The following is a 24294-nucleotide window of genomic DNA, read 5'->3' on the forward strand; positions in this document are numbered from 1 at the left end:
GCCTTCCAGCAGAGAGTCCAATGATGAAGTGGTTTAAGCTGCGAATATGAGGCAGATCAGCTTTTTGAATATCTAACGCCACTGTATAGCAAATAAACAGCATAGTATGCCCTGCAAGCTTCAGAAAACAGAGATTCACTGTCATAAATTTTCGGAGACTTTATGGAGATGGTGTCAAGGAATGTCAGCACACTGGCAAATATGAAGATCAAGAACAAACATGACAGGAAAACCAAGAATTTATTGAGTGACAACATCTGGAATACAAAAATTTGGAAACAACATAAAAACTATTAAAGGCTAACAGCTAAGGGGAGCTTAGGAGCAATGGACAGATTATTAATTGTGGAGACCGAAAACCTAAATAGACTGAAACGATAATAAATTACAGATACAAGGCAAGTGCAGCATTGACTACAACTTTGTTGGCAACAGTTGAGAGAATCACTTCACAGCAACCCTTGATTGCTGCAAACAATCATCACAAAAGGTTCACAGAGGCGTCCATATCTTAGCCAACAGAGTACAGAAGTCCAAGAAAAGTTAATGTACTCTTAAGTTCATTTAGGCAGCCCAGTTTCGGGATGGAGAAGGGCCTGGCTTTCATCGGAGAGCAAAGCAGGACCTCTACCAGGTTTCGTACAGATGAAATAACTAACATCTCCTTTGCATCTCTGGGCATCCTTAATTTCTGGAGGTGGTGGCAAAGCTTCCACATCCTTAATATCTTCAATCCCAGCATCTTTTAGTATAGACTTGTCACCTATAACATAACTGAAGGGAAAAGGAGTATGAGAATCATGAAACTTATTGATGGGGTTGAACAAATAGTAGTCTCCTGAATATTGCACCAAAACCCTGCTAATATATTTTCCATTATTTAGTATATGGTGAGCCTGGAAGACAATATACCTGTTCAAATCAGCATCGGAAGTTGGAGGGAAGCAGAAAAGCAGTTTCTGCATTAACTGGGTAGCAGCCTTTCTATTATGGGCAATTAGAACTGCATTTGGCCCAGCATCAAAGGTATAAGCCACCTGTCATTGAAATCTCACCATCAGTCAAAGATTTTAATGCATTGGAACACATGACAATTAGCTGGTAGGAGTAGGAGGGCTCTTTTTTGCTTCTTTTTTATTTTTATTTTTTTAAGGAAAATCAACAGCAAAAGAAAGTGGCTGCAAGAATTACAAAAATGTCACATTAAATGATCACGAATAGGTAAAAGAGTAGCACAAGCCACAAGAGTGAAGCAGCTTCATATTTGATGTGATGAAGTGATACATTCTCAGTTACAAAACTCAAAACCAAATAAGTTATCTGATGGTATTTCAGCACCAGCAGGAAAATATATCTGTACACAAGGAACCATGCAAGATCAGCTAATATTACAAAACATGCTTTGCAAAAAGAACAGATGAAACTAAATATTATAATTAGACCATTAGGAAGGCAATTTTATTATATTATCATCCTCAAATCATGCATGTAATCATCCATGTCTCAAGCTTGACTATCATCTATGACCAAATTTTTGAAAAATAACCATTTTAGCATCATCACATTCCATATAGAACTTGCTTCTAAGTTAAGCTCCTAGAATGTGAAGCACATTGACCCAAACAAAAGAGCGAAAAACAAACAAACAAACCTGAGGCGTTCCTTCTGAGCAATTCCATTTTTCGACACAGCTGATTATCCTGATAAACAGTCACTGCATTAAAACTAATCTCTGAGGCTGGTGAATTAGCTCAACAGGAAAATAAATAAATAATTGATAAAGCTTAAATTCCCACGTCAGATGAAACAAGAAACTTCACTTGCCTGTGAGATGTATCGTTCATGTAGAATATTGGGGGGCATGTATCCAAACAGACTGCATGGAACTGATTGCTATCTGCACAGCTTAATTGTGCAAAAGATCCAAAATCACGATTCTTTATGGCTTCTTCCATTTGTTTAATGCGTTTTGGCACAACTTCCTATTTAATCCAGAACAAGGAGAAAAAAGTACCAAAAGTTCAAAAAAATTAATGTATTGATCAGAAGACAACTATTAAAGGAAAAAGAGGATAAAATTTCAAAGAAAATCAAAATCTGAACAGAGAAAAGGCAGTATAATCACAAATCATGGTTATCATCAAGAATAGATTCTGAATCAGACTTCAACTCCATTTACATCTAGAAAGCTCAACTGCTAGGAGCACTTTTTGCAATTGAAGAAAGACAACTGCTTAAGAAAAGAAGCTGCAAGAAATAGAATCGAGGGCATTGAAAAGCACCTTAGCTCTGTGTTGCAAAAGCAAGCTAGTTTCAACACTATCCCGCATTCCTGTGGTGCTACTTGTTTCTTTCTGTCGCGAACTTACCTGCAGGACAAATCATGACTTGGTTTACTAGAACAACAGGACACAGAAAAAAATCAATCATAAGAAAAAACACATACCACAGCAATAATAATAACAAGTTCATCCCAGTGCTTTTCATCTACAAGTTGAACAGCAAGACTATCACTTCCATCCTCAGCCTTGACATATTAAAAAATAATGCATCAGAATTAATTGCTCAAAATGGTACAGATCAGTCTAATCAGAAGGCCCCATGAATGAACTTCAAAATCAAACTTACTTTTCCCATGATCCACTTCACAAATCCTCCAAATAAACTGCGGCAGGCACTGCCAGAACCTTGCCTAGAAAACAAAACTTACAAAAACTCAAGCATTCTAGAACCTTTCCAAGAAAAAATGCTTGTAAAATATCAAATGTTAATTGCAACTAGCGTGCTTGAATCACTCTTTTCTAAAAAACTTTGACAAATTGAATTTAATATGTAACTGAGCTATAAAACAAGTCAAGACAGATGTCAAAAAAACTTCTCGGTGACTTAAAGATATCATAGCAAATACTATGATTGATAGCAGCCAAGAATGAGCAATTAAATACCAACAAAGATTAATTTAGCTGGAATTCAAAATTATAAATATTTGTTGCGGGTGACAACTGTCTGAGAATATAGATGAATAGATGAACCATGTAAAAAGCAGCTACATCAGACATATAAGGAATAAGATGCTAGAAGAAAAAATGTGTCATGCCACTCAACATTACTGGCATTAAGACAAACATCATAAAACCGAGCACTTAAAAATATGCGTGGGTTACAAAGGCATACCTTGCAATAGCAGAAAGCTCACTATTATCTTCTTTTGCATTCATCAGCTTTGCAAGGGCAAAAACTGCACAAAAACATAGAACCAGATGATGTCACGCTTAATAAATTCTTCCAGTCATATACAAGATTGCAAGTGGTAATAGAGCCCTGCAGATGTAAAGCAGTAAAAACAATAAAAGGGCTCCTCGAAGTTGAATACCGGTCCATTTATAGGAAGCGTGCCTCTAGCTTGGTGCGTTTTTATATATGAGCTTCTATACAAATACGTGAATGCATCAGTGATTATAATCCAGGATATACAAGATGCCTCGAAGCTAGTACACATACTCATTAAAATTATATGCCAAGTTGGTCAATTTCAACATGGACCCCATAACCTTATGGAGTAAGCTTTATCGTCACAGTTTCAAAGAAAGCGATTAATGATTAATCATTCTACATACTGAGTTCCATTCATGATAAAGCTAGACTAGAGGGGTCAAATAAAGTTAGGAATTAAGCGAGAATTGCGTCTGGTTTCCTATAAACTATGAAGCCCAGATTGTTCATTCACAGTGATTTCTCGGAAATGATTAGTCCAGATCAACCATTCAAAAAAGGAAATAGATATATTTATAAAATATACGCCCATTAACCATAAAAAAGAAGAAGAAGAAGAAGAAGGAATGAGTATAGCAAGGAAAATTCAAGTAAAAATATGTTTACCAAGACAAGCAAAGCCAGCTGCAGAGGAAGCCAGTCCAGCGGCAGTAGGGAAATTGTTATATGAAGCAACATGCAAGTGCAGTTTCTCCCAATCCTTCTTTGCAATCTTGATACCCTTCTCCTTATCCTTAACTGCACAAGCTCGGGCACGAATTTCCCTTAAACAATTTTGGTACCTGCCTCCAGAAAGGGAAATCTCCTACACTAACCAGCAAAAACCAAAAGTGCCATGAGTCAGCGTGAAGGCAGAAGATTTCAATATGAATTCGACAACCATTTACATTTTGCTTAACTACGAAGAACCTAAACTAGCAAATTGTTTCATTTACAAGGCCATTGAGAATGCAAGTAAATTCTATCCAATCTAGACCCATGTCCTTCCTTTCAAGATCAACTATTTTATCTGGTCTCAAACAATTTCTTTCCTTTCCCCGCATTTGCTCAACAACTGAATGGGATGCAACTAAAAAACATATCAAAGTTTTCCCTGATTACAAACCACACAAGATTCTCTTCACAGCAAGGTAGCCCTTTTACTCCCTTGAACCCGTCATCCTTGGTATAATTACATGCACGATTCTACGTCACTTCAACAATGCTAACAAATGAACTTACAGCTAGCTGACATGCAATTCTAAAAGCTGTTTTCATGGACAGGCTTCAAATAAAGAAATTTTCTACTATGTTGACCCCATCCTAAATGAATTGCCAAGAAGCAAAGAAAGTAAACCAACTCTGATGGTAAGGCTTAATCCCTCACCCGCAAAAATTCACCACCCGAGTGCTTCATTAAATCCATTGAAACCCCATTTCAAGAACTTTCTCGGCAACCAAATTGAAACAGAAAAATGAGAAAAGGACTCTACCTTTCCATTGAGCCACATCCGATCCTGGTCAAAACTAGGACTCACAGCAACAGTTGTGGTGGTGCAAAGATGAGCCGGATCAAGAGTGACACTTATGCTATCATTAACAGGTAAAATCAAGTTCTCATCTCGCTTGCCCCAGTACTTTATCACAGCTATATTCGTTGGTGTCTGTGCAGTCACCATCCTCACCCATGTTTTCTCTGCCATTGATGATAATAGTAATCCTCAAAAAGCTTCAAACTTTAAAGAAGAAAGTGTATCAGATCAAGGATCTGAAAATCTGAATATGGTTTCTTGTAAGCTAAAGAGGAGAGGTGGGGTATAGAATATAAATAGGAGAAGAGTCAGTGAAGGACAAAAAATGGTGTCTCCTCGGCTTTGTTCATGTTTGGACTTTTTGGGTTGCATTATTTTTCCTTTAGTACTTGTTTTTATTTCATTTTTTCATTAAATTTTTAGGCTGGATCTTAGGTTATCAACTTGTCATTATGAAAGACTGTGGCTTTGAAGTCTGATATTCCAGTAATAATTATTTTTAAAAAATATTTTTTATTTAAAAATATATTAAAATAATATATTTTTAAAATTTTTAATTTGTTTTTAATATCAGCATATTAAAATAAATAAAAATATTAAAAAAATATTTATGAAACACAAAAATAAATAATCCCTTAATTTTCCATGACAAAACTCTATATGATTTAGTAATTATATTTAATAAATTCAATCAGTGACTAGATTTTATACTCGATTATTTTTAGCTGTGTTTAAAAAGTAAATTTAGAATTTATATAACAAATAAATTTGTAATTTAGTCAAAACTTGGTTTTATTTTTTTAAATAATATAATTTTAATTTTTAAAAATATTTTAAAATAATATTATTTTAAAATTATCAAATCAACTAAAAATCTAAATTCTTGAATATATCATGCTATTATAGGAAATGCAAGAAAATATAAAATTGATTGTCATGAAAACTGTAGGAGAAAATTATTTATTGTCGAATAAGAAAATAAAGCGAGGTGTTTGGCTTGCTACGATAGGTTCTACTCTACTATTTTCAGGTGTAGCACAGTAAGGTTTGGCTTGCTACGATAGATTCTACTCTACTATTTGTTATTTTGAGGTGTGGCGCAGTAAGGTTTTGTAAGGTGGGGAGTCAATATCGTGCGTTAAAAACGACGTTAAACAGTCCATATTTTAGTATAAATTTGTTGATTTCATCGATTGACCTGTATGCAAAACATAAATAAATTCATAAAATTAGGCATCCACATTGGACCCCAATGCCGTGCACTTTCGATTATAATAATGGTGGGTTCTTCAAAACAAACTGCCAAGTAACTTTTCACCGTAGTTCCTTCTTGCAGGTTCTCTCTCTCACAGACACCAAAGTTACTGGGTTGTTTCTCATGTTCTTGTTATGTCTAAATCTGAAGTTTGTTGATGTTTTTTTTCACGCTCACAAGCATGAAGTAATGGAAATGTTTACTCTCACAAGTTTATAAGAAGTAGGAAGAGACTCAATTATTTTCGCTAATTTCTTTTAGTGGTTTGATCTTTGCAGTGCTTGCTTGCTTTATTTTCTGCTAAAAAACCAAGAAAATATGATTCCAAGTTGAGTATGAACATTTCTTAATTACCTTTTGATGCGGGATATATTTCTCATGAATCTATGAAGAGTCTTTCATGATCACTGCTAGTGTTGTTTTAGACCTGCTTTTCTCTGTGTTTAATTCGGTGTTTGTAAATGTTGATAGCCTGTTGAGTGAAACGGAATTTTGGTGGATTTGGGATAATGTAAAACCAAGATTTTGGCCACGTTAGAGAGTAATCTGTAAAAGTGAACTTAATCTGGGTGTTGTCAGTATCGAGTAAGATGATAATTTTCTCCAATTTTATAGCACAAATTGTGAAAAAATTCTCGTTTCTCCTAGGGATGATCAAGGAGATTACAGTGGTCTTGTGTCTGGGGTTGGCTGTATGGGCATATCAGACCACCCACCCTCCACCTCCGAAGCTCTGTGGTGCCCCAGGTGGTCCTCCCGTTACAGCACCTAGAATAAAGCTGAGAGATGGGAGGCATCTGTCCTACAAGGAGCATGGTTTTCCTAGAGAAAAGGCCAAAGCTAAGATCATACTTGTTCACGGCTTTGCCAGTACGAAACATGACATAATGAGTATGACACACCTTGTTCCGGTACTTTATTTCTAAACCTATGTTATCTTGTAACTCTTAAAGGTTTCATTAGTCGAGAGGCTGTATTTGTTGATATGGAGATATTGCACCTTTTCCCCTCATTTTATGTTATGATTTTCAGCATGTTGTTGAGGAGCTTGGGTTGTACTTTGTGTCCTTTGACCGGCCGGGTTATGGAGAAAGTGATCCAGATCCAAAGCGAACTCCGAAAAGTATAGCTTTAGATATAGAGGAGCTTGCTGATCACTTAGGACTAGGATCCAAGTTTTATGTGATGGGGTACTCCATGGGAGGCCAAGTGGTTTGGGGCTGCCTCAAGTACATACCTCATAGGTGAGGCTGTTTTGCTTGCGACTCTGATAAATTTGCTACCTAGAGGATCTTCTGAAACTTTCAGAATTTGTTGTGAATTCGAGTAAAAGGAAATAAAGCATGCCATGCAAAACAGTTCCGATGTTCTTAATTGTATTTGATTATCATGAATTTGGTGTTATTGTTTGTTTCAAGTCGAGTGCTATCTTGGTGCTTACAGGCTCGCAGGAGCAACACTAATTGCTCCTGTCGTCAACTATTGGTGGCCTTGCTTTCCTGCCAACTTATCGACAGAAGCCTACCACCGGCAGATACCACAGGAACAATGGATGTTAAGCGTTGCTCACCATGCTCCGTGGCTCACCTACTGGTGGAACACTCAGAAATTGTTTCCTGCATCGGCTATTATCGCCAGGAAGCCTGAGATTTTCTCCCGCCAGGATTTAGAACTCGCACCTATGGTTGCAGAGAACAGCAAGGACAGTGTACGTCATTTTCCTAGTATTCTCTCTTTTTTGCATTGCAAGGAAATGAATCATAAACCATATAAATTGGAGGCAAAAAGATGTTGCAAGTGCTAAAGTTATCATCTCATACATAATCTTGACGTAGTCTTGAGAGGCTTCGTTCTTTTATCCATGTATGTATAGTAACATGCCAGAATTTATAGCCTCCCAATCTTCCTGGTTGACTTGGAATTTGTCCCCCCTCTTTTTATGCAGCCACCAGCAACGCCGCAAGGAGAATTTGAGTCCTTACATCGAGACTATAATGTTGGATTGGGGAAGTGGGAATTTGATCCCATGGAGCTTGAAAATCCTTTTCCTAACAATGAAGGCTCAATTCATCTATGGCAGGGTGATGAAGATGCAGTGGTGCCAGTGAGCTTGCAGCGATATATAGCCCAAGGAATTCCATGGATTAACTACCATGAATTGCCTGGTGCTGGACATCTATTCCTCGTTATCCCACAGAACTTCGAACAAATTGTAAAAGCTCCTTTTCCGGGAAAAGAGTAAATCCTATTTGTTGTTGGGCTTAGGTGTGGACAGTGTATCCTTGATGCTGTTCTTAATTGCAAACATCTCTTGTCTTTGTGCTGTACAAGCTATGTTAGCAAGACATAAATAAATTTGTAAAATTAGGCATCCAAATTGGACCCAAATGCCGTGCACTTTCGTCTAGGATTGTTAAATAAATAAATAATTCGTGCGCTTTTATAACCGACCATAACTTTAAAATTTATTTGATTTTCATTCCTTAGAGAGCCCTTCTAATTTAGAGAGCTGTAAAGTTTAGTTTGGAAGGGCTAAATTAGAGAAGAAATTTTGGAGAGGGCTAAAATTTAAAATTTTCCATTTTAAAAGCTAAAAATCTAATTTATTAAAGGAGGGGGCTGAAAAACATTTCCTTGCAAGAGCCCTTCTAATTTTGCCTCTAATGTCGAACACATACTTAGTAGCCCTCATTTGATAATGTGGTCCAAACAAAAGTTTATAAAAGCAATATTCATCATTCCTCGCAAACACCTCTTTAATCACCAACCCTCACGTTATATTTGATTTTGTATCATATTAATGTATATTAATCTTCTACTTATATATATATTATTTAATAAGTTTTTAGTTTTGATATGCAATAAAATAAGATGACATAGGCAAAACCATGTATTTTTAAGAAAAGTTTTTTTTAAAAAAAAATAAACTAAGTTTTAACAATGTTGATTAAGATCAACTCCCAACATAATTTAATTTGAAACCCATCTTAAATTATATCTTAAATTAACGAGTTATTGGTGCTAGACATTATAAGGTTTAATAATTTTATAAATATCAAGACTAATAAAGTGAACATCGATAAAATGTATTTTTTTTAATAAAAGAAACAAAAATTGCTTGCTGCTACATCAACTTTTACTCAAAGAAATTGCAGTCAAGTGTTCGAAGGCAGAGTTATTCTAGCAAAGGAAGGAATTGGATGAAGTGAATAATTGCCCTTTAGTGCACAAATGACACATTTATTTTACCATGAACACTCATTTCCAAACTCAAAAGTCTTCTATATCCACTGCTACATCATGCCCTAATCAAGTATGAAAGCAAACCATCTTTTCTAGTCAAACTACAGAAGCCTTTTTTTATTTCTGATTTAATTATAAATTATTCCCTATAGTAGAACACCAAGCTTCCTACAAACTGAGATGGTTTTTTACTTAATTTTTTTTTTATCAGTAGAAGATTTTATTTTCAAGTGTATGGACATCTTTGTACAAAAAATATACAACATGAAACTTTTGCAGAGCTGGGCCGGATTATGGGCCTATATAGGCAAAGTCAAAGGGCCACGTTGGTCCATGACTATGTTTAAAAAACCGGAGCCCAAATTCAAGACATTGAGAACCTTTTCTTGATCTCTTTGCTCAATTAGGTTGTCCGGCCCCAATATAAGGCCCAACTTTAAGGCCCAAAATCCCTGCCCATCTTACATGTATATTTTCCCCCCTCCCACCGCTACTAGTTTTGAAAATCTAGCACACTCATTAGTGTTATAATTAGATAGTCCGGCCCAAAGATAAGGCCCATAATCCCTTCCCATCTTACATGTGTTTTTTTTTTTTTTACCGCCCACTGCTACCAGTTTTGAAATTTTAGCACACTCGTTAGTGTTATAATTCATTCTAGAAGGCATTGGCGTCTGATTTAGCATGTTAAAAAATGTTGAGGCTCAGACACCAAGTTTTATTAGACCTACATGTTAATTATTATTATTAAAATACTATCGATTTACTTTATTTTATTTAAATTTCTAGAGTTGAGTTGGATCAAGTCACTAAAAATTCAGTATTGTTGATCAATTTTACTGTATCAACGTTTAACTTAAAACTTGACTAGATTAAGCTATACATTACCTAGTTTGCTAAATCAAATTGCCAGCCAAGTCGAATAGGGTGTTTGAAAATATGATAACGATTATATTTTTAAAATACTTTTTATTAAAAAATATATGAAATAATATTTTTTTATTTTTTAAAAATTAATTTTGATATACAATCTAAAAACATAAATAATCTTAAACAAAAACAAATTTAAATTTTCTCAATTCTTATTTTTTAACAAAATACCAAACAAAACTAAATAATTTGTGGATTACCTAGTGCAGTGACGGAGCCACATAGGGTAAAGAGGGGGCAATTGCCCCCTTAATCTTTTTTTTTAATACTTTTATATTAGAATATTAATAATATCTAACATGTTTAATTTTTTCTGCTGACTAATAATTAACCTAAGTTAGCGATCGTTAATTTACAGAATAATATAATATATAATATATATGTCTAGTATATTTCACTAATCTTTTCTCTTTTTTTTCTTTTTCTTCTTGAGAGCTTTTCTTCTTTCTTTTGAATTACTATTCTGTCTCTATATCTTTTGCAAAATTTCTTTTCAAGCCCTCAGAATATTTAAAAAACACAAGTATTGAACCCACCCTAAATTAAAAATAAATGAATGACAATTTGATTATATATATTAAGAAAATTATTTTTGATAAGATTGATAATAAAGTTATTATAAAGCAGTTTTTAAATATAAAACTTGAAAAAAACAATTATAACATAAATTTTTTTATTTTAAAAATATTCTTAAATTAATTTTGTTTTATATGAGTTAGTACATATATTTCAAATTAATTTCTCTATATAATATAATATATGTTTATATAATACATAATATTAAATATTTATTAATAATTTATCTTCTTATTTAAAAAATCTTTCCCACGCCACTTACGTGATGATTTTCTTATTTTCATTTTCATCGGAGTAGCAATGAATTGCTTAATTTCGCCGTGATGTAAAACAAAGTTGAGAGGGAAGGTTAAAAGGTTAGGTAATGCTTTTTGACCTAAAAGAGAAGATGCAATTATTATGGTGTGGGTCTCCAGCACTCCAGCATGCTTGCATTTACTGCCTCTATAATATAGTATTGGATTATATGATATGATAAATGCCTTTAATTAATCTTTTGACGTTGAGAAACACCACCAATTATGTGCATGCATGGCCTACACGCCCGCTTGTCACGGGGCACCCTACCCCATCTCACCTCTTCTTCCAACCACCAAAACGAAACCCTCCCAGTCTCTCAACTCATTTTTCTCCATATTTTGGCTTTTGCTGTGGGGATAGCTATTGCTTTTACTTTGTTGTTGATTTTCATTTTTTTCATATATATATATACATATAAAATGAAACCAATTAAAAATCAACCTGAAACATCATGTGCTTGTTTCGTATTGTCTCTTGTGATAAAATCCAGTGCTGATGTTTGCCAACATATCATCATATATGCACATGGCGAGGCTCACCTCACCTTGGGACAAGCACTCCGAGGTGAACTGTTTTATCTTCAAAGTTCAGAGCTTTACCTTGATGATGTGAATTCAGTCCCTCTGATAGAGGTAAATGAGAACATTGAAAAGGAAATTCTCTCTTTCTCTTTTCTCTCCCTCTGCAAATTCTTAAAGGGAGAGCAGACATCACAATTACTAGAAGAGGTAGCAATGAGTAAAAGAACATTTGAAGGGGGCCACATCCCCGTAACTCATGCCTTAATGGAACATAACATAACCTACCATGTCAACTTTTTTTATAGCTTTCTCGACTCATAAAGGCTTCCTCGTCACTGGGGAGAGACACTTCACTTCTTGCTCCACTTTGGCTTCAATGGCTAGACCAAAGCCTGATCAGTTTCTTCTGGCTCTCTTGTTCTTCTTTATCAGTACCTCTCTATGTTTTTGTCATGGCATGCCATGGCAGGTTTTTCAAGAGGATGATGGCATGTCATGGCTCAATGAGGAGGACAATGAAGTTGACATAGTTCAAACTAGGCATGATCCATCAAGGAGCTGTAACTTTGAATCGGGCAAATGGGTTTATGACCAATCCTATCCTCTCTATGATTCTAACTGCCCCTATCTTAGTACTGCAGTCACTTGTCAAAAAAATGGAAGGCCTGATTCAGACTATGAGAAGTGGCGATGGCAACCTAATGGTTGCTCAATTCCAAGGTACATACCTGCACTTGAAGCTCTATAATACCCCAATCTATTTATTTGTCCTTTGGATATGCATAAAAACGCTCGAGTAATTGTTTGTGTGCTTAATTTCCTTGATGCAGGTTCGATGCACTTAAGTTTCTTGGCAAAATGAGAAGGAAAAGAATAATGTTGGTAGGTGATTCTATCATGAGGAACCAATGGGAATCTCTTGTCTGCTTAGTACAAGGAGTAATTCCAACCGGGCATAAGAAGGTGACTTATAATGGTCCTTCCATGGCCTTCCATTCTTTGGTAAGTTGTATATTTACTTACTGTCCTTCCTATATTTTACTGCTCACTTGGGACCGAAGCTTCAACTTGGAAGTGATTTTTCTTGCAACAGCTTGATCTAGAATTAAAATGTTGTTAACAGGATTTTGAGACATCAATAGAGTTTACTTGGGCTCCACTGCTTGTGGAATTGAAGAAAGAGGCTGGAAACAAGAGAATCTTGCATTTGGATTTGATAGAAGAGAATGCAAGATATTGGAGAAATGTTGATGTTCTGGTGTTCGATTCAGCTCACTGGTGGACTCACTCCGATCAATGGAGCTCGTAAGATAGATTATTCCCAGTTTTCTGTGTCTTCTTTCATATTCTTAAATATGGCTTGTTGATTAATGCAATCCATCAGATAGTTTTTTCAGCAGCTTCATGGTCCTGATTTCATCAAATTTCAGGTGGGACTACTACATGGAGAAACAGACTCTCTTCCAAAGTATGAATCCGATGGTTGCTTATCAGAAAGGACTCACTACATGGGCAAGATGGATAGACTTAAATCTTGATCCTCGAAAAACCAGAGTCATTTTTAGAAGCATATCACCCAGGCATAACCGGTAGGTATCCAACATCATACAATTCTGTCATGTTCTTGTAATGTATAATGCCATTTGAATTGCCAATTATTTTTTGTAGGGAAAATGGTTGGAAATGCTATAACCAAAGGCAGCCTTTAGCATTTTCCAGTCACCAGCATGTCCCTGAATCCTTCGTAGTACTGAAAGAGGTGTTGAGAAAAATGAGTTTCCCTGTGTATTTGCAAGATATTACAGCTATGTCAGCTCTGCGTAGAGACGGGCACCCTTCTGTCTATAGAAGGGCAATAAGCCAACAAGCGAGACAACACCCCAGCGGCTTTTCTTCTGACTGTAGCCATTGGTGCCTTCCTGGGGTACCTGATATCTGGAATGAGATGTTAAGTGCACTGCTGTAAGTTCAGAATATGTAAGAGCGTGTAGAATGAGTGTTCTGCTAAATTAATTAGGCTTTGTTTTGTCATCTTAGAATCTGTGATGACTAGGCAGTCATGGTTTGTGCTTTTGTTGCTGTATCATATTGATGTGAAATGGACAATGGTATGTTTGGCATGTGACTTGCAGTTACTGAGATAATAATCGCTTGGTTGATCTTCTTCTTGTCATTTTGATGTCAGCTTTTTCTGAAACCAATTGTCCTGAGTCTTCATGCAATATCTATTGAACCGAATTGAAAGTAGGGATAGGGAGGTCAAATTCAAATCTAGGGTAGAGTAGGATGAGAACATTTTCAAGATGTGAGCTTGCAAACTGTCAGAACCTTCTATGGGGTCTTAGCCATAAAAAGAATGGGAGACTATCGATAACCATAGAATCCAAAGCACCACCTAACTTTGAACAGAAAGTAGAAAAAGAAAAGGAAACCAAAGAGAAAAGAGAACTTCGAAGTCCTCATAGGATTCAAATTCTCCTGTTTTAGCTTTTGCAACTACAAATTATCTAGATCAATTACCAGTAGCATAAAGTTAGTAGATAGCTTTGCGTAACCGACAAAACAGGATGATCATCATTGCTGGACATGATGGATAACAATGTTTTTACTTGGATAACTTGTAAGACTACATAAAAGATGAAGCCAACATTGATCCAATGTAGAAGAGCAATCTGGCCACACATTTCAGTTGCACAAGACCAAAAAAATAGCTCCACTGATGAGCTTGATTATGCTAAGACATGCCAAAAAAATGACTTGTAAGTACATGCATTCAAGTCTAGCAGAAAAAAAAATCTGCTACAATATAATGTTTATTTTACCACTGGCACGGTCCAGGTTGAATGGCACAGATTTATGAATCCGGTGAATTTAGAATCGAACAACAGCCTTCAGCCTTCCTAACACAAATGTAAGTTTTTCCTCACCTTGGAGATGTCCTTAACACTCAAACCAAAAGCCTTCTCCAAAAGCTCTTCCTTGATTCCACATCCGAAAACTGCAGTTGGAATCCTCATCAATCCTGGATTTTCGCTATTAAAACTGCCCAGGATAGTTGCTGGTTTATCTCCAACATTCATTTGGAAGTGAACTAGCCCCCTTGGAAACACCATGACTTCACCTTTTTCAAGCACCTTAGCAAAAACTCTGTTCTGTGTATCGACGAACCCTGAATAAATTCTCCCCTCTAGCACATATGCAACCTCTGTTGCTCTTGGATGGAAATGAGGCACGTTGACACCACCAGCTTCAAAATCTGCACGAACAAGCGACACACCTAGTGTGTTTAGGCCTGGGAAGTTATTCACATTGACAGGGATGGATGCTAGCCCGGCTTCGCTGAATTTCCCATGAGATTTAATCCCAGAAAATATGAAATCCTCTACAGTGGCATCTGATGAATTCTTGCATGGGATGTTGGTTGCGGAATCTGTATTGGCTATGCAGAAGTCACGGACCGGATCAGGGTCAGAAGCCAAGGTGACACAGCCATGAAGAAGAACGGCAAATAAGACTGTCACCGTTAAGGACATTGTTTATATGTTTACAGTACTCCTTTTCTTGGACCAGGGGAAGAAATAGGGTTTCAGGGACTTCAAAGATGGATTTCACAACAGAACAGTAAGCAAGATGTACTATTTACACTTGGCAACTGTTCAATCACAGCCACACTGAAATTCAGCCTTCAAGAGTGAAAACCAAGTTCATTACAACTGGCAGAGGATGGGTATTTGTTCACATACTTATTGGAGTGGATTCACAGCTTTTCTTGGCAATGAAGCTTGTTTGATTAGGAAGGGAAAGAGTATTAGCTGGCTATCGTAAAGAGGGTTTACTTTTGGCTTTTTTTAGTGCCAAGATTGGTTAAAGATGGGATGATGAGTTGTGCTAAGAGGCTTTGATTCATCGAAAGAAAACGTACATCCCAAGTCACGACATTTCAATTCTGTGCTCCAACCACTACCTTATGAACACACACAAAAAAGTAACCAAAGCCCCACATGGCTCATGATACAAAGAGAACATGCTTATTATCTCTGAGAATCCTGATCCGGAGAACATGCTTCCTTGGAATATAAATAAATAATTTCTCGAGTTCGAATTCGAAGGAAGGTTTCAAGAATGCGACCCGAACATTAAAAAAAAAAAAGAGTAATAATTGTAAAATCCTTAGTTATCATACCTAATCAGGAGAGGAAACTGGCCCATCCAAGATTAAAAATAAAATAAAATAGATGTTCACTCGACCAGGTCTGTACTGAATTCAATTGATTTATTAAAAAAAATTGGTAATTGAACCGAGTTGTCCAAATTTCTCAAATCAACTGGCCAGCCAAATAAGGTAAAATCCTTCCAGGTTTTGGATAGAACGTGATTCATACGTGAGGCGTGGTGGAAGATGAAAAGAAAGAAAAAAAGAGATGCCTTTAATCGAGCAATAGTGTTATACGTGTGACATGACTTGATGATCTTGAGAGGCTTCGCATTCATTATTAGTAACTCATTGTAAAGGCAACTCCTAGTGTTTACTTCAATATATTCAATAGATTGGATTCTAATCCACGTTCCTTTCCAGAAGCAATCAGTGTTTCAAATCTTAATCATGCAGCGTTATTTCTACGATTTATTCACTTTGTGAAGTCCGAGAGCTGCATGTCCTGTGTAGATTTGTCATGGTTTCTCAAACACATATTTGCCTATACGCATCTAGTTCCGTGGGAGACAAAATTATCATTTGCGTGCATCTTCATCGGCACAGAACGCCCCATTTCAAACCACACATGGCAAGTACGCATGTCAAAGTTTGATCAAGGTAAAACCACATCTACTGGCTTAAGAACATAAAAGGGGAGCAGAACGAGGCCGGGATCATTGGCTTCAACATTCCATGTTTTTCCTTTGTAAATGGCTTAATCCCTTTTTCTCGGGATCAGCAGCAGCAGGGTTACAAGCATCTTTTTCAAAGTTCAAACGTCCTGGAATATGATCACCTAATATTTGGAAACGTGCAATTCACGGGTGATTTGAGCTCAAAGACAACGTGGTACAAGAAAAGTTATATGGTGCTTACAATCAAGAATGTTTACGTACCCTTAAGACTAATAGCTTTCAGTATCTGTTTCCGGCCTCCGAAGGTAGTAACGCAAACAGTTCACCAGCACCTGCAGATTCAACAAAAAGAAGAAAAAAAAGACATAAAGTGGTCGACGGCGCATAGAGTAAAAAGTAAACTATGCTTGGTATCTTAAAGTAATCTAATTCTGTAAAGATACAGCATGTTCCTGTATAAGATGCAGCACATAGGATTCACTTTCCCATTGTAGGAAAGCTAGCAAGGGGAACTGGGAGTCCATATATAGCCCATGAACATTGTTTATAATTGATCAAAGAACCATAGTTGGCATTCGACTAATTACCTGTGACAAGGAACTGTTCAATGCTGCCCCTCCGTAGCTGACATGGAATTTGTCTTTGGCAATTAATCCCTGTGAGATGACAAAGATAAGTAATATAGAAAAGAAAGCGAAACTAATATTCACTTGATGGAATGTGGGTTATCACGTTGGAGAGAGAGAGAGAGAGAGAGAGACCTCTGTCTCGATCTCTGCGGATTCAACATCAATATTAACATCAGCAATGATTTTGATGATTTCCACAAGCAATCCAGGTCGATCTGCTGTCTCGACACAAAGCAAGCTGATAAAAAAGAACCTTTGATTTTATGTCCGCAAATGGTAGGTTATTGAAGAAGAAAATTAAAACAAGAAGAACGTATAACTTGTGAATTATAATACTAATCAATTCTGAACAGCAGCAAACCTCCTCTTAGGCCCATCTTCTTTGACATGAACATGAGTTGCAATATCAACATCAAGCTGCCATAAAAGAAATCACAAGCATAAATTCAAATTTTATAGTCTACAATAGCACATGCAAGACGTCTACTGTTCTAGGAGCGGCTATATGTCAAAAAAAATAAAATTGTTATAGATGCTAATGGTGGAGATCCAATAGAATATATACTTCAATTAATGCAATAACCAAACCTGACAGAAGCATCAACACCATATCAATCAACTAAAATAAGAGAAGCATCTGTACAACTTAACATGATAGCATATGCTGACTGCAATCAGAAAGGATGAAGACTCTCCAGTTCAATAGTTGAACAGCAATATGTTCTAGGAAATAATTCAAGGCACACCATAACAGATACTCAAAATGCAGGCAAGTTATAAACATCAAAGCAACAACAGATGCACAAACCAGAAGCTTTGCGCTTCAATTGGCTCTCCATGAAAAAATATGACAATTTTTAGAATATATATGCAACAGTCATCAGTTGTCGGAGCATGCAGACAGGTCTCCATAAAGCAAATATCCAAAGTATAGACGATCAGATGAGGATAAATTAAACCAAATCAACACGATGAGAAGTTCAGTGAGCTAAAAGAAGCTTTCATTATGTCACCTGCTCCCCGGGAGCTCTCATATATAATTGCACACAGGGGCATAAACGCACATGCACAGACACAGAGAGAGATATAGAAGCACCTTTTTCTCTGGAGCTTTTATTCCAAAAGCCTCACCCATAGCAAGTCTCTCACTAGATTCCTAACAAGAAAGGAAACCAAAAAGTAATTCATTGCCATGAGAAACGTTAAGAAAATAGAACAGAAATTTCTCTAATATCTACCCGCAACAGGCAAAAATAAAAATTAAAAATTAAAAATAAAGGAAGAAGATGAAGAAGAAGAAGAGGAAGTGATAGACCAGGGTATGAATTCAGTACACATACTGGATGGTACTTCAAAAGATTGTTGATGATGGTAAGTCGAATTCTCTCTAGCATATCGGGATCTTCAACCTTGCGACCAGAGTCTCTGAAACAACCAATATCGATCCCTAAATGCCAAGACTTCCAGTAAAATATGACCACAGGGTAATCTCTGATCATGTAAAAGGGCAAGAAATATGTTAATACAAACTTACAATCGTGTAATGAAAAACTTAGTTTGTTTGACTGGTCCTTCAGTGAGAACAGTTCCCTTTGCCACATCCAACCCCAAATCTTTCAGGGCATTCATCTGTCCTACAATAAAAATAAACCAAGTTACAAAAACTACAAATATTTCTGAGCATGTAATGATTATGCTATGATCATATTTAAAGGGAAATTTGTTTAGCTCCAAAATCTTCACGAGAAGAATTTTGACCCACAATCAAGACCACTTCTAATTAATGCTGGACTAGAGCAGCACATCAGATACCAGATGAAGGAAGATGCATAGGTTTACTTCATGAAAATAGCCATCATATGCAGGCATTTTGGGGGGTTAATACCACATGCAGATCACCCTTCTAACGGCCCTAAATACACGAGACTAACAACACGCAATGGCTTTGCCTTGATATATATTCCACCATTGGGGCAATCACAGCACATCTCCTTGATGAATTCTGATATATACTAACTCTGGTTTCAATATCTATGAAAATAACTCTGCTTCAGAACCAAATCTCCATTGGCATATTGAGCAAAGATGCTGCTTCTGGCCACCTCCCCTTCCAAGATTTTCACACTTCAAAGCGACAACCCCCATTTCATGTATAAGAATAAGAAAGCTGGCCCTTCATTGAATCAGAGATAATCAAAAGGCCAACCATGTGATGGGTGGTGGATTTGGAGTAAAGGGAGGGCTGGCCATCTTTTGTATAGCCTGAACTTTCATTTTCAAGCATGCGGGCGACAAGGCTAAAAATTTTCAAGAACAGAGAGGAATGGGTCAGTTGAAAAACTACTCACAGTATCAATAAGAGCTCCGAGACGATCTCCAAAGCTAAGTTGTACGATTGTTGATTCAGAATCTGAATCTTGATCTATCAGAACGACTGGAATGGGAACACCATCAGCATCCTGTTCAGGTTTCTGCAATTACTGTTAACTTGTAAATTTCGCAGAAAATTGTAAAGCCATTGAGTGCACACATTTCTCCTACCAATAATTAACATGTCTAAGTCAATTTCTCAATGTCAAATGTTTCGTTCACAAACACACACACGTGCAGGCATGAAAAATCTGATATTAAACTCTTTCTACAATCTACAGTAACTGTATCATGACCATCTCAGTTGGACAGCAGAGTCCAAGTGTCAACGGGTCCGAGTTGAAATAAATTCAGGAAAGTTAAAATCACTGAAACACTAGGAAGTGCCGCTAGTGGAACCTCGGTACCCACGGGCTCATAAGCTAAATGACAATTGGCACATACACTTAAAGTAAAAAATACAAAACAAAAACTCCTGGTTGTGATGAACTGCCGACAAAACTATTAGACCATGCTCTTAAATTACCCAATGACTCGTCAAATAAAGATCAGAATTTCAAAATTAACCCCCAAAATGAGTAATGACTCGACCTCCAAAACCATTTAAAAATGCCTTCATCGAACACTTCTTCTATGAGCCCCATGCAGGAAAAACCATAGTTATTAGACTCTACCCGAGGGTCAATCCAGCCCAAGGCTCCGGTTGCGGTTTAGGTGGTTTGACCCGGCTCATTGCTAAACCCGGTCTAGGTCGTTTTGGACTTTTTTTAAACGGAAAAACTGTAAACTAACCGTACAGGACAGGACAGCATCACTGATTTTCCAGTCAGAAACATCTCGGAGCCATCGACAATAAAATCGACGACACTAAATTTGATGGCACGCTGCATAAAAATGTTTATAGTGTAAGCAACGAAATGGCAAGGAGGAAAAAAGTAACTGACCAATGAGGTTGAACTTGCTGATGCATTCAGATCATTGGCGGAAGCATGTACAATGTTCCTGCATACCAGCCAATCATCGATAAGCAACGAGAGTCATAACATAAAAATAAAAAAAAAACTTATAAGATTATTTTATTTTCATATTTTTTTACAAAACACTACGCTATTAAAAAAAAAGAGAGCAACAGAGCTGATAAAAATATCCAGTATCACTTATTTTTAATTTTTTATTTATATAAACAATTAAAAAAATAGTAACTTCATATTTTTTTGGAAAAACAAATCTCGACATTTCTCAGCAACCAAGCAGACAGCGAAAATCTTGATATAATAAAATAAAATAGTAACGAGTATAAGCAGAGCAAGAACTGACAATCAATAAATCAAGCTAGGCAAGTAACGGATACTCGGAAAGAGTGTCAGCATATCTGAGAAGAGAAGAAAAGAAGACCGGAGGTTTATTTAGCTTACTTTTTCTTGGAGAGACCGATCATTCCATTTCCGAGCTCGGAAAACCTGTTACGAATCGGAGAGAAAGCGAGAGAGGACCGTTCAGGCGGAGAAAAGACTTGAGGAGAGTTATTGAAATCCCTATATCCGTAGTGAATTTGAGAGAGTGAAGAAGAAGAAGAGCAGAGGAGACTGTTAGAGAGGGCCATGGAAGTTTTTAGAGAGAGAGAGAGAGAGAGCGCCTTTTTTAAGGCGTTTGTTGAAGATGGTGAGGGGGTAGTGGAGGTTAATTTGCATGACTGTGGGTGGCGTCATTTTGGTGGGGCCTACGAGAGGGTGATGACGCCAGGTAGGATTGTGCGTGTAAATGAGTCGGCCAGGCTTTGTTTTTTTCTTCTAATATGTATGCTCTTTATGCTATGGTATTTGATAAAAAAATTCCAAAACATAAATGAAAGTTTTGTTTGACATGACTTGTGGAAAATGAGATATGATCTTGAATTTAAATTTAAAATTTGTTTTTCATGGATAAATTAGAAAAGAAAAGTTTAAGTAACTTTAAATTAGAATTTTATTTGGTAAAAATAATTTAAATAACTTATTTGTGGAAGAGATGTGATATGAGTTAAAAATGAATGCTTTTAACTTTTAATAAAACTAAGATTTCAACTCAATTTATATTAAAAATTTGTTTTAAGTTAAAAGTTATTCCTAACCAAACTTATTTATGACTTTATTATGAGTTGAAAGTTAAAAACAAGAGAATAATATTTAGATTAGTCGAAATTGTATGTAGAACTTTGATTACATACCAAATAATTATATAATTTAGTTTATTTTATATTTATTAAAGATGTAAACTGTAATTTTTAAAAATTAACAAGTAAATGTAATTTTGACCAAATTATAAGAGCCATAGATAAGTTTTTTAATAAAATTACCTTGAATAAACTTAAGAAAATAATAGCAATGTAACCTAACTAAAAAAAAGTTGTGTTACAGGATTTTGAGATATTTTCCATAACAGGGGTGATGTTGTAAATTTTAAAATACAAGTGTGGAAGAGGAGTGTTTGTTAATACAGAGGGGGGCGAAAATGAAGTTTACAAAAGAAATTGTTTTATTTTGCCAAAATGATGTAGGATATGTTTGGGAATGCGGTGCATGTTTTTAAAAAAATTAATTTTTTTTTAAATTTAATATATTTTGTATATTTTAAATTATTTTAATATATTAATATCAAAAATAATTTTTTAAAAATAAAAAATTATTATTAATATAAAAAATTATTTAAAAAATAACCATAATTATATTATCAAAAACTGTGATAGCGTGAACTCTTGATATCAAGACATCCTGTCCATGATAAATGGTAGCTTTCCATTGGATACAATTTTGTCCCATCAATTGATGCCACGTATCATCCCCCCCCCCCCCCCCATTCCGCTGAACACAAAAAACAAGAGAGAAACACCCCAAAAAAAATCACAGCTCACACAGCACCACCCTCCTCCCTCCCCAGGACTGCTGGAAATTTTAAGAGAAAATAAAAATCCATTGGTAGTATTTATCGTGAAAATCCAAACCAGAAATTCTAAGATCTAAGATTGCTGAATATTTCAAGGGAAAATCTAAAGGTGGCTTCCCTTCTCAAACAAGACAAAAGGGTTCTCGAATCTACAGGCTTATTCATGGGAACCGAGTTTCAAGAAACAAATTTATGTCTTTAATTTGCGAGGAAGCACTTTTTCTAGCTATCTCCATCTTGTAACATTCCTGACAATTGAGACGACCACATTCTGGGCTTTCGATGAAATCCAAGAATCCTGCATTGGTTATGGTGCCCTGCGTAAACAAGTTGTTTTCAGGTATGAGAAACTGAGAGCGAAAATCCTTGGATACTAAGAGTTGTAAACAACATAGAAAGTGAAAAAGGTTATTGTTTTTTTTTGTTTTTTTTAATATATTAAAATATATTTTTTTAGTTTTTAAAAAATATTTTAGATATCAGTCCTTTTAAATTATTAAAAAATAATAAAAATATTTTTTAAATACAAAAACAACACAGGATAACGGTGGTTATGATTCTGTAGGCAGGAGGGAGAGCTGTAATTTATTAGAGGTTTATCCCTGCAAGATTGAAAAAGAGGGTTTTTTTTTCTCTTATATTGTATTTTTTAATGACTTGGTATATTAATAAATAAAACGAAATCATATTATTATTTATAATTTAAACACTATAAAATTTATCTTGTGAAATCTTCCGAGCGTGTGTCGGCTGAGAGACCATTGACGTGAAGTTGATCATGATTGATCCTGATCGCTTACTAGTGGATTCATGAGACGGACGGCAAAACTTTTTATTTATCTATTCATCCCTAGTAGTTTGACACGACGCTAATGGAGATAATTACAAGCAAAAATACCATAAAGAATGATAAAGTACTTTATTTTTCCTGCATGTTTTCGATTAAAAAAATGACGTGTATTTGAAAAAACAAAATTAATTTTCAATTGATATTCAATAAGGTATTTGTTTTAAAAAATAGTAAGTATCTTGAAATACACGTGTCATACTCATAAGTGATCACGGGACCATACTTGATTATTTTGGCTGTCAAAGAATAAATTCAAAACCTGGATTAAAGTTTTTATAAAAAGATTAGAGTTTAATTTTTTATTAACCGAGACTTCGTGATAGTTTTTAATCAATTGTCTCGTGCTTGCTTGACATTCCTTATGTTCGACGGTCACCCCGCCAAGGCAACAAAGATTTGAGTTTTGTGGTGATTTGTTTAATGAAAAAATATTTTAAAATATTATAACGGTTATTTTATAAAGTATTTTTTATTTAAAATTATATTAATTTTAAACACAAATTATTATTATTAAACTTTAATTCAAAATCAACTCAACGCAAAAAGATTTAAGTCATAAATTAAACAAGTCAATCTAGTTTTATCATGTTTTCTAATTAAAATAATTTTATTTTAATTTTAAAAAAATTAAATCAAATCCTAATAAAATAGGTCAAATCATATTTAATTTGACTTTTTTTTTTAACACTTGACATGATCTTAAGCTAACTTTTTATATTATACTGTGTTTAAAGATCATATTTAATAATACCAAAATAAATAATAAATAAAAATAGATAAGTTATCTTCAATTATTTCACACTAATTTTCCAAGACTCGTAAAATTTCCTCACATTTTCTTCCTTTCAAGTTCGAAACAGCGACCTGATTGGTCCAGGCGAAGTGTCCACAACAGAAAAATACCCTTTCCAAAAACAAAAAAAACTCCAAAGTCAAACGAAGTCAATTTCCAAGTAAAACTCAAACTACCCTTTCCCTTTTATTCCTTTCCCATCCCATCATAAAATCCCCACCCACAGAACCACAAAAATTTAGATTCAATCACTTCCCATGTCTCAAGTGAATAAAATTAGTATATTCTAAT

General features: G+C 35.5%; 5 protein-coding genes across 9 annotated transcripts; 2 read left to right on the forward strand and 3 right to left on the reverse strand.

Moving 5' to 3' along the window:
- Positions 1–221: 221 nt before the first annotated feature.
- On the reverse strand, positions 222–5163 carry LOC133705555 (diphosphomevalonate decarboxylase MVD2, peroxisomal-like). Its single transcript, XM_062130823.1, has 10 exons — positions 4746–5163; positions 3880–4078; positions 3175–3238; positions 2629–2692; positions 2447–2527; positions 2283–2369; positions 1825–1982; positions 1652–1700; positions 913–1037; positions 222–774 (listed from the first exon to the last, which is right to left on the reverse strand). The coding sequence occupies exons 1-10, from the start codon at positions 4953–4955 to the stop codon at positions 561–563; spliced, it is 1251 nt and encodes a 416-aa protein (XP_061986807.1). The 5' UTR covers positions 4956–5163; the 3' UTR covers positions 222–560.
- An 842-nt stretch (positions 5164–6005) lies between these two features.
- Positions 6006–8485, forward strand: LOC133705007 (uncharacterized). Of its 3 annotated transcripts, none has more exons than XM_062130098.1 (5): positions 6006–6064; positions 6688–6950; positions 7072–7283; positions 7483–7747; positions 7985–8485. In XM_062130098.1, exons 1-5 carry the CDS (start codon positions 6037–6039, stop codon positions 8279–8281), a joined length of 1065 nt encoding a protein of 354 aa, XP_061986082.1. In that variant the 5' UTR covers positions 6006–6036; the 3' UTR covers positions 8282–8485. The 3 variants fall into 3 exon arrangements, with proteins under 3 accessions (XP_061986082.1, XP_061986083.1, XP_061986081.1); XM_062130099.1 differs by having other exon boundaries at positions 6015–6120; XM_062130097.1 differs by having other exon boundaries at positions 6020–6950.
- Positions 8486–11911: 3426 nt separating this feature from the next.
- On the forward strand, positions 11912–13782 carry LOC133705933 (protein trichome birefringence-like 36). The gene is made up of 5 exons (XM_062131385.1): positions 11912–12329; positions 12440–12611; positions 12733–12914; positions 13040–13198; positions 13278–13782. Exons 1-5 carry the CDS (start codon positions 11986–11988, stop codon positions 13573–13575), a joined length of 1155 nt encoding a protein of 384 aa, XP_061987369.1. The 5' UTR covers positions 11912–11985; the 3' UTR covers positions 13576–13782.
- A 378-nt stretch (positions 13783–14160) lies between these two features.
- Positions 14161–15576, reverse strand: LOC133705934 (germin-like protein subfamily 3 member 2). The gene has a single exon (XM_062131386.1). The coding sequence runs from the start codon at positions 15140–15142 to the stop codon at positions 14510–14512; it is 633 nt and encodes a 210-aa protein (XP_061987370.1). The 5' UTR covers positions 15143–15576; the 3' UTR covers positions 14161–14509.
- A 905-nt stretch (positions 15577–16481) lies between these two features.
- Positions 16482–21100, reverse strand: LOC133704787 (ACT domain-containing protein ACR12-like). Of its 3 annotated transcripts, XM_062129778.1 has the most exons (11): positions 20854–21100; positions 20383–20440; positions 19417–19539; positions 18603–18697; positions 18409–18493; positions 18165–18224; positions 17430–17485; positions 17201–17306; positions 17027–17095; positions 16701–16771; positions 16482–16600 (listed from the first exon to the last, which is right to left on the reverse strand). In XM_062129778.1, the coding sequence occupies exons 1-10, from the start codon at positions 21039–21041 to the stop codon at positions 16709–16711; spliced, it is 903 nt and encodes a 300-aa protein (XP_061985762.1). In that variant the 5' UTR covers positions 21042–21100; the 3' UTR covers positions 16482–16600; positions 16701–16708. The 3 variants fall into 3 exon arrangements, with proteins under 3 accessions (XP_061985762.1, XP_061985764.1, XP_061985761.1); XM_062129780.1 differs by having other exon boundaries at positions 16482–16771; positions 19417–19527; XM_062129777.1 differs by having other exon boundaries at positions 16482–16771.
- Between the last annotated feature and the right edge of the window lie 3194 nt (positions 21101–24294).

This window comes from Populus nigra, chromosome 10 (genome assembly GCF_951802175.1).
Source record: "Populus nigra chromosome 10, ddPopNigr1.1, whole genome shotgun sequence".
NCBI lineage: Eukaryota > Viridiplantae > Streptophyta > Magnoliopsida > Malpighiales > Salicaceae > Populus > Populus nigra.

Coding starts and splice junctions, on each gene's coding strand:
- LOC133705555 (XM_062130823.1), bottom strand. CDS start 4,955: ATGGCAGAGAAAACATGGGTGAGGATGGTGACTGCACAGACACCAACG. Junction 1,983..2,282: donor TTTTGCAACACAGAGCTAAG/GTGCTTTTCAAT, acceptor TGGATTAAATAG/GAAGTTGTGCCAAAACGCAT. Junction 1,038..1,651: donor GCTCAGAAGGAACGCCTCAG/GTTTGTTTGTTT, acceptor TTTCAATGACAG/GTGGCTTATACCTTTGATGC.
- LOC133705007 (XM_062130097.1), top strand. CDS start 6,630: ATGATAATTTTCTCCAATTTTATAGCACAAATTGTGAAAAAATTCTCG. Junction 6,951..7,071: donor GTATGACACACCTTGTTCCG/GTACTTTATTTC, acceptor TATGATTTTCAG/CATGTTGTTGAGGAGCTTGG. Junction 7,748..7,984: donor CAGAGAACAGCAAGGACAGT/GTACGTCATTTT, acceptor CTTTTTATGCAG/CCACCAGCAACGCCGCAAGG.
- LOC133705933 (XM_062131385.1), top strand. CDS start 11,986: ATGGCTAGACCAAAGCCTGATCAGTTTCTTCTGGCTCTCTTGTTCTTC. Junction 12,612..12,732: donor CCATGGCCTTCCATTCTTTG/GTAAGTTGTATA, acceptor TGTTGTTAACAG/GATTTTGAGACATCAATAGA. Junction 12,915..13,039: donor CACTCCGATCAATGGAGCTC/GTAAGATAGATT, acceptor ATCAAATTTCAG/GTGGGACTACTACATGGAGA.
- LOC133705934 (XM_062131386.1), bottom strand. CDS start 15,142: ATGTCCTTAACGGTGACAGTCTTATTTGCCGTTCTTCTTCATGGCTGT.
- LOC133704787 (XM_062129778.1), bottom strand. CDS start 21,041: ATGGCCCTCTCTAACAGTCTCCTCTGCTCTTCTTCTTCTTCACTCTCT. Junction 18,494..18,602: donor AAGTTTTTCATTACACGATT/GTAAGTTTGTAT, acceptor TGGTTGTTTCAG/AGACTCTGGTCGCAAGGTTG. Junction 16,772..17,026: donor TGAACAGTTCCTTGTCACAG/GTAATTAGTCGA, acceptor TTGAATCTGCAG/GTGCTGGTGAACTGTTTGCG.